The sequence below is a fragment of the Cucurbita pepo genome, chromosome LG11 (assembly GCF_002806865.2).
Source record: "Cucurbita pepo subsp. pepo cultivar mu-cu-16 chromosome LG11, ASM280686v2, whole genome shotgun sequence".
NCBI lineage: Eukaryota > Viridiplantae > Streptophyta > Magnoliopsida > Cucurbitales > Cucurbitaceae > Cucurbita > Cucurbita pepo.
The window spans coordinates 9,621,967-9,631,716 of NC_036648.1; the positions used below are offsets into that span (position 1 = coordinate 9,621,967).

Here is a 9,750-nt window from a genome sequence, read left to right on the forward strand (position 1 = left end):
CAAATTAATATTAAAAATTATTACAGTCAGTTATAATAAAAAGTAAAAAAGTATTGAGATAAATTTTTGATTATTTATTAGCTATAAGAGAAATAATTAAAAGTTAAAAGTTAAAACGCTTTATAATAGTTTTGAAATGGGCTTTGGGCTTTTTAGAATTTCGATTAAACGGGCTTTGGGCCATGGAATTATGGGCCTAATTATGGGCCCATATGGAAATAGAGAGTAATATTTTAAGAATAAAAACGATAATAAAAAAAAAAAAAAAAAAAAAGNAAGATTCAGGTGATGGATCTTATTGTTGTCTGCTATAATTGTTTTTTTCTCATTGATATAACGTTGTCATGTTGGAACTTTGTTGTAACGTGACAAATTGGAGAAGATAGTGTCTTTGAATTGTAGTGAATGATAGATCTTAAGTATTTATGGCTGTCTTGTCTTCTATCCATATGTCCAACACCATCCATTCATTTAGGATATATATATATTTTTTTTAAATTTCTAAATCAAACCCGAGTTCGTATTGATATCGAGGGAACAAGGAAAAGTTCAAATACAAGATCTGAATTCTACAGTTGTCAACTTTTTGTTTCCATTAAAATAAAGTCAGAGTTTTCTTAACGACGATACAAATTTATGCAATTTAGGGTTCGAAATGTCGAGTATACTCTTGGCATGTGAGTTAGGGTATCCCCGTGCCTTATTTACATTTATTGTTCACTAGGTGAGTTTACCCTTATAGAGGGTGTTTCATTCTCCTCCCCAACCGATGTGTGATCTTACAATCTATCCACGTTCAGGGTCCAAAATCCTTGCTGGCACTCGTTCCTTTCTCCAATCGACGTGGGACCCTACCAAATCTACCCCCCTTTGAGACCCAACGTCCTTACTCTCTACCCCCTTTTGGGAAGAGCCTCCTCGCTGGCACATCGCCCGGTGTCTAGCTTTGGTACCATTTGTAACGGCTCAAGCCCACCACTAGCAGATATTGTCTACCCTTATAAATGGTGTTTTATTCTCCTCCCCAACCAATGTGGGATCTTATAATCCATCCCCGTTCAGAGCCTAGAATCCTCGCTGGCACTCGTTCCTTTCTCCAATCGATGTGGGACCCCACCAAATCCACCCCCCTTTGAGACCCAACGTCCTTACTCGCACACCGCCTCATGTCTACCCCCTTCTTGGAAGAGCCTCCTCGCTGGCACATCGCCCAATGTCTAACTCTAATACCATTTGTAACGGCTCAAGCCCACCACTAGCAGATACTGTTCTCTTTGGACTTTCCCTTTCGGGTTTACCCTCAAGGTTTTTAAAACGCGTATGTTAAGGAGAGATTTCAACACTCTTACAAAGGGTATTTCGTTCTCCTCCCGAACTCATACGAGATTTTACAAAATAAATCGAACATTTTCTTATTTTAGAGCATGCAAGCTTAGACATTTAAAATTTATGAACCTAATGTCCTAAGCTTATAAGGATTTGATCTTTAGAAAACATTGGTCAAAATGTGACAAAGAAATAAGGACAATTTAATGCCCTAAAACAAAGGGAACACAAGAGGGGGATGGATGAGTTAAGGGATACCCTAAAGAGGTAAGACTCCCACCACACATTGTTAATAAATAAATAAATAAATAAATAAAAGAATTGTTTAGGTTAAAGAGGAATAACAAGTTAAAGTCCTTTTTAAAGCTAAATTTCAACCAACAACAAAAAAGAAGGGCAGATACCAATGAGATAACATAGTTAAATCAATTCAACCCCATTGGCTCTCAGATATTCAACCATTTTTTTTTATATATATATAAAAAAAACTATATATTATATTTATATGTGACATTAAGGGTCCCTCTCCTAGATAATATTTCTTATTAATCTAAGATTTGCCTAAAAAGCAAATTAATTCACATCATTATCTTGTTTTCTTGGTTGGATTTTCCTTAAATTTCATTAGAGTATTGTTGCGGTAAGAACGAGAACTGTGGTTGGATTAGAGGATAAGGGTTTGGGATGGAAGCGAGCCCAAGCTCCGTACTAGTAAATATTGTCTACTTTGGCCCGTTACATACCATCATCAGTCTCACGATTTCAAAACGCATCCGGTAGAGATTGATGTGAGATCTCACAATAGATTCACAAAGAGTAAGAAAAGACGAGCAGCAAGTAGCTTCATCATCCACTCCTAATTCGAGTAAGTAGAACAGGGTTGAATCCATACCCTCGATTCCCGCCTCGAGCCTCGACCCGTTAACACGATTAGTAAAAGTAGTATCGATGACGATACTAGGGAATCGTCGAGAATGGAGACAAGAAGTTTGGGTGACAGCTAGGTCCATGATAATGGAGGAAATCATGAAAGGATGATTGAAGCAGAAGAAGACAGGATGTGGGACATAGATTTTTGGGAGGAAGCCTGCAAAATCTTTACAATAATAATTCACCCTTTTTTTCTCTCTTCCTCTTTCAAATAGTGACTTATACTTCCTTCCTTCCCCTCTCTTTGATTTGACCCTACACTTACACTTATTTGTTTCCAACCCATAATAACTAAAAACAATTTATTTTATTAATATTATTTTTAATTTTTATCGAGGAACAATGATCTCGAGTCAGGTTCAATTATACTTTTAAGCTTGCTTGATCGAGGGACGGTAATTGAGGCAAAACGTTGTTATAACCGAGGAGGAACAGTGATCTCGAGTCAGGTTCAATTATACTTTTAAGCTTGCTTGATCGAGGGACGGTAATTGAGGCAAAACGTTGTTATAACCGAGGATTGTAGTCTCGTTATCGTAATCGTGGAATATATATATTAATATTATTTATATAAAATAGAAATATTGATTGAAGGGTCAATGTGGAGTCCTTATCTGTCTCTACCCAACAAAGTATGGGATTTCCTCTGTGCACAAATCTAAATGGTACCAAGTGGGTAGGGCAAAGTATTTGTTGTCTTTTTTATAGCTAAAATGCCAAAATTTTATGTCTTTTTTTCATACGAGTTCAATTTGAAAAACAATCTCGAAGAAAGAACAAAAGGGGGAGAAATAAAATTACTCGTTTGATTCGAAGGTGTTAGTTAGTAGGCAGTCGAACGCTGCCCTGATTTGTCCAGCTCATTTTTGTTGCTAGTCAAGGCAGCAGTGTAACAACAAAAATAGTATTGTAAGAACCACTGTTGAGCGTTTCGGACGTTCAATCGTACAAGTTTGAGTTGTTTGTGTTTTTTGTAGCAAACGTTATTCAAGTGTGTTGTCTTTCTCGTAGCTAAAATGCCAAAAGTTTATGTCTTTTATCTTAGTTTCATACGAGTTTGATTTGAAAAACAATCTCAAAGAAAGAACAAAAGGGGAAAAATCAAATTACTCGTTTGATTCGAAAGCGTTAGTTAGTGGCCAATCGAACACGGCAAATCTTTGTCGCTAGCCAAGTCAACAATATAACAACAAAAATAGCAGTGTAAAAAACCACTGTTGAGCGTTTCGGACGTTCGATCGTACAAACTCGAATTGTTTGTGTTTCTTTTTTTTGTAGAAGGCGATATCCGAGCGTATTACGTGGATTAGGTGCCCCCAAGTTGTGGAACAAAGAGGGGGAAATGGGAATGAGAATTGGTGTGGGTAATGCCTAGCAAAAGTACTATGAGGAGAGGGAGTGTAGAAGGAGAGAAGACAAAAACGGCGTCGTGTAGGAAAGGAGAAGACCAAAACGGTGTCGTGTAGAAAGAAGAGAAGACCAAAACGGCGTCGTGTAGAAGAAGAGAAGATGAAAACGGTGTCGTGAAGAAGAAGAGAAGACGAAAACGGTGTCGTGTAGAGGGAAAGCAAAAAGGGAAGGATGAATAGATTCCAAGGTGGAAAGGGCCGGGTTTATCGGATCCTGTCCGTTGAATTGAGCAAATCAATATAATAAATACAGTTTGGTTTCTTATGAAGAGAGAGAGATTGAAGAGCAAGTATCCAAAGCTACATTTTTCCTTTCCAAATATACCCTCTACCTATACATATTTTTTAAATTAAAATCTTTAATTTAAATATTTTTCAACTAATTTATAATTAAATATTAAATTTAATTGTCCATAGATTTGATTAGCCCGAAAATGAATATTAAATGTTGACTTAATGCATTATTGTTGCACATCCTTTCAAGTGTCACGTTTTCTTTTATGTCATAATCGGCATCCATTTATTTTTCAACTTCTTTCATACATAAAGATCTAATTAAATAATTAAATCATAAAAGCGATATGATCTTACTAAGGGACAAGAAACTTAGTCCAACGTGTCGGATTCTTACGGGATGAAAATTATTGATTACAAAATCAAGATCAGTATAAGATATACCCTTCTATTTGTGGACATTTTTTTTTTTTAGAATTAAATTTTAGGAGAGACAAGGGTATTTTAGTACATTTGTAGTAAAAAGATGTATTTATTATAAATAATAAGATTTTTCTTTCTTAAAAAGGTAAACACTAAGAATAAAAATATATAATTATATGAATTTTGGAAGAGGTGAAAGATGACGTGACACATGAAGATAGATAATTTGTAAATACCCAATAAAATAAAATAAAAGTGAAAAGACATCTGAAACCCTCGTTTTTTTTTTTTTCNAAAAACGGCGTCGTGTAGGAAAGGAGAAGACCAAAACGGTGTCGTGTAGAAAGAAGAGAAGACCAAAACGGCGTCGTGTAGAAGAAGAGAAGATGAAAACGGTGTCGTGAAGAAGAAGAGAAGACGAAAACGGTGTCGTGTAGAGGGAAAGCAAAAAGGGAAGGATGAATAGATTCCAAGGTGGAAAGGGCCGGGTTTATCGGATCCTGTCCGTTGAATTGAGCAAATCAATATAATAAATACAGTTTGGTTTCTTATGAAGAGAGAGAGATTGAAGAGCAAGTATCCAAAGCTACATTTTTCCTTTCCAAATATACCCTCTACCTATACATATTTTTTAAATTAAAATCTTTAATTTAAATATTTTTCAACTAATTTATAATTAAATATTAAATTTAATTGTCCATAGATTTGATTAGCCCGAAAATGAATATTAAATGTTGACTTAATGCATTATTGTTGCACATCCTTTCAAGTGTCACGTTTTCTTTTATGTCATAATCGGCATCCATTTATTTTTCAACTTCTTTCATACATAAAGATCTAATTAAATAATTAAATCATAAAAGCGATATGATCTTACTAAGGGACAAGAAACTTAGTCCAACGTGTCGGATTCTTACGGGATGAAAATTATTGATTACAAAATCAAGATCAGTATAAGATATACCCTTCTATTTGTGGACATTTTTTTTTTTTAGAATTAAATTTTAGGAGAGACAAGGGTATTTTAGTACATTTGTAGTAAAAAGATGTATTTATTATAAATAATAAGATTTTTCTTTCTTAAAAAGGTAAACACTAAGAATAAAAATATATAATTATATGAATTTTGGAAGAGGTGAAAGATGACGTGACACATGAAGATAGATAATTTGTAAATACCCAATAAAATAAAATAAAAGTGAAAAGACATCTGAAACCCTCGTTTTTTTTTTTTTCTCCTTCTTAAAAAAGAAAAAAAGAAAAAAAAAGAAAAGTAAATTCAAATGCAATTGTAATGATGAAGCAACCTATTGGCCTCTCTAAGGCCACTGAAATAGGCTCCATGTGTGGTGGAATAATGGGTTCTGTGCGTTGCTTCACCTGCAAACAGAATCTGAAGTAATGGAGCTTTTGGGGATTCCTCTGTTCTTGGCAATGGCTCTGCCATGGCGTCCAAATCTTCCCCGCTTGATCCCACTGCAACGTATGAGTATGAGCCTTGAAACAGCGGATCGCTCCCCCATTGGCTCTTCAAGACCTGACTAAAATGGAATTCAACGGTGTCGTTTTGGTTTTTGTGGCCGTTACTCCACCCATTGGAATCTGATTCTGAGTTTTCGTTTTGGGATCTGGGAATTAGGAAGTTGCTGATTGTTGTTGAAACTCCATTGATGATTTCTTCGTCTTTGAGCTTCTCCAGCTGAAGAGCTTCTTCTCCGGCGAACCATGATAATAAAATCGATGAGTTTTGGTAAATTGGTTGCAGAGTTGTGGTTTTTCTCATCCACCATGGTATTCTTTTCCGCCGGAACTCAGATTCCGGCTGGTGGAAAACGAAATTCAGGCAAGGGAATTTGTTGATACTCTTGGGATTATCACTGTCGTTCGCCGGCTGTGATAGCCGGAGAAAAAGCTTGTTAACGACGCCGAATCCCAACCGGGAAATCGCCTCTGTTTTAAACGACGGTAACGGAGGGTTAAACAGAGGTGAATCTTCCCGAGTTCCAGCTTTGAGAACGCCGAGTGAAACGGTGACGATTACATGATCAGCCGATGTATGGGAGCCGTCGGCGAAATGTAGCGTTACCGGAGTTGGAATATTCCGAGATTCCGATTCGGGATTCCATTCGATTTTGGTGACTTTTTTGCCCAATTGAACTAAACCAGGGGGGAGAACAGAGGCGATTGATTCGATTACGCTCAAGTAGCCTTTGGCGATGGTGATTTCCTCGCCGGGGAACATTTGGTACTCACTTTCCGCCACGAAATCCAACGTGGAGAGCTCGCCGGCGGAGGTGTAAGTTCTTTGGTTGTTTTCATACATGGCGAAAATGGCTTCCTCGAGGGCTTTATGGCTCCATTCTCCACACCCATTGACCTCCGTTACGCCATTTTTACTAAGCCAGTACGACTCCAGCCCTTGCCGGAGAAAAGCACCGACGCTGAGTTTATCATAGTTACCTTGCCGGAGAAAATTGGATTCCCCGGCGATTTTTCCCTGAGCGAAATCCATAAGGTTTTTGAAGAGAGTAGAAATGGGGTCGACGGTAGCCGGTGAGAGCTCAACTCCACCTTCTGCAACGGTGGTTGATTGTCCGGAGTAGCCGTCCATGCACTNGAGTTTCAAGTAATATTTGTGGTAGAATTGCATATGATTCATTAATCAAACCTTGATCAAGTTCAATTGCGAAGTGACTCAATTTAGAACAAGATTCAACATCTTGATTATAGAGATCGTAAGAGTAATCTAATTCTCGCATTGTTTCTTGGTTTATCCCAATTTTGTATGAGAGGCGCTAATTTCTTTGATCCTACAAAAGTTTAGATATTTATCTCAAAATTAGGGTTGTCTTATCAATTTGGTATTGTATACATATAAATAATTGAGACGTTTTTTTTTCCAGCAATTCAAGCATTTTCTTTATCATTTCCAAGTTTCACGCAATATTTGTGGTAGAATTGCATCTAAGTCATTCTTGATCAAGTTCAATTGCTGAATGACTCAATTTAGAATAAGGTTCCGAATCTTGGTTCTAGATCTTAGATCGTAAGAGGTAATTTAATTTTAGCCTTGTTTCTTGGTTGATTCGAATCTTATATGAAGAGATGCTAATTTCTCTTATTCAAGGGGTATCTTATCGATTTGTATCATATATATATTCGATTCCTCAATCATAAGAACTATAAAGTTAAGCGTGTTTGGCATAGAACAATTTTATATTGAAAAACCACTGATAAATTTTTCAAGAAGCACGTAATTAAAAACCCGTGTTGGTTTATGGGAATAGTCTTCACTCGTAATACAGTTCAAGACCATCAAGTGCCAAATCTAGATAACGTGCCCTGGATTCTAAATCTTAGGCAAAAGATGTTTTCGAACTTAGATTATGATTTAATAACATTATTACGTTGATATTTTGTTACTTGCAATATAAAAGATGAAGAAAAGAAAAAAAAAAAAAAACATAGAATCATTAAAGAATGGATTGTTGATTTACCATAAAGTTAACCATATTTATATATATAATTATGGTCATGAGACACCATCATAATCAAAACTTTATTTTCCAAATCCCATGACCCATCACCCACATTTTTATAACTTAATTATATAATCAATCATCTTTTTTGTACCTATGCTACCTATATAATAATAATAATAATATAATTTATCCTAAGTTTAAATTTATATAAATTTTTCTCATTAAAAAAAAAATATAATATTGAAATTTATCCACTCCATATCTTTATCATATTTAACGGCGGTAAAACCATATAGAACATTTATTCTTTTAATAATGAATAAATTGGAAAGAAATCCATCTTCTTTCCTTTGATGATCAATCCAAATCTTCTTTAAAGGGAGTGCAAGATTTTGTTAGTACCAATTTTAAGGCTGCCTTTAAGTGGTTGGGAGAGATAACCCTAATTAATATAATTTTTTTTTAATTAGCATTAATTATCCAATAATATAATCCTAATTTTAGCATTAATAGAGATGGATGTTGACTAAGAAGTCAACCTCCAGTACTCCTAATATTATTTTGAATTAATTATTTATTAAATAAGATTAAAAGAAAATAAAAATAAAAATAAAAATATTAATATAATCATAGGGACCATACTCATGATTAAAATGCAAATGTATTATTTCAGCTTTAAAAAGAAAAGATTGATAAGAAAACGATGGGAGTGAAATATGGGGCACAAAAAAGCATTGCGTTTTCCTTTTTCCTTTTTCCTTTTTCTCCATCAAAACAAATAATATATTATTTTATACCTATTAATATTAAATAATTGTAGTTAGTTACTATGAATCAACGAGAATCTATGATTTCATGGTTTGTTACAATGTAATCTTCATTCTACACATCTATGACCCATATAGAACAGTATCATTCAACTTAACATGGTATCAGACTCATGCTCCAAAATTTAGTCGTACTAATAGATTGGTAAATCCTCAAATGTCGAATAAAGGACTCCAAAAGAACTCGAAGGCAGAGTAAAAAAGGCATAGTCGAGCCTTCTCAAAGACATACTCAATTAAGTCGGGTAAAATAAATAAATATTTTTAAATTATGAGTATAAAAAGTAAAATATAGACGAAAGCTTAGGATAAAATAAATAAATAAATATATATATATATATACTTAATATTATCTGTGTTGGTCAGATAAATCTGCAGGACACCGTGGCTCAGCTCTGAAGTATTAAGCCCATTATTTAATTAGTGGGCTTATGGGATTTTCAACTACTCTAGTTCGGCCCAAAATTGACTCCATGCCAATAGTCAACGCCGAATTCAAATATTTAATTTTAAAATATTATCCATATTAATTTATCAACAATTAAAATAATCTAAATTATAGGACAAACACCCAATTATTACGTCATAAAAATCTATATTTGATTTTACCAAAAGGATTAAATTGAAAGTTAATCCAAATATAAAATAAATATCTATATTTAATGGGTTTTTAATAATTTTTCTACGAGCCTACAAATAGACTTGGTGGCAATAGGTCAGGTTACTTGAAGTTGGGTCGACTAAATTTGAGGTCTTATATCAATTTCATTGTGAGAACGGTTAAAGTTTAATGAAATTGACGTACAAAAAGTCATATTATATTGATTACGAGTATGAAATATATATGGATGGAACATGACAAGATCGCGAGCTTATCCTCTCGAAATTAATAAATAAATAAATAAATAAAGGAACATAAATGAAGTACATTGGGCTTTCAAATCAAAAGCCGAGGAAGATAATAAAGATTCTTATGCCTAATGAAACTAAAAGGCAGGTTCCAATTCACATGGAAGGTTTGGAAATTATATGGGACAAGGACACATCGACAAAACATTGATTTGAGCTCTATTTCGATTCACTTCTTCTCATGTTTTTTTTTTTTTTTTTTTTTTTTTT

At 34.4% G+C, this 9,750-nt stretch overlaps 1 protein-coding gene across 1 annotated transcript; it reads right to left on the reverse strand.

Moving 5' to 3' along the window:
• Positions 1-5,418: 5,418 nt before the first annotated feature.
• On the reverse strand, positions 5,419-6,933 carry LOC111805092 (probable polyamine oxidase 5). The gene has a single exon (XM_023689984.1). It carries the CDS (start codon positions 6,931-6,933, stop codon positions 5,602-5,604), a length of 1,332 nt encoding a protein of 443 aa, XP_023545752.1. The 3' UTR covers positions 5,419-5,601.
• Between the last annotated feature and the right edge of the window lie 2,817 nt (positions 6,934-9,750).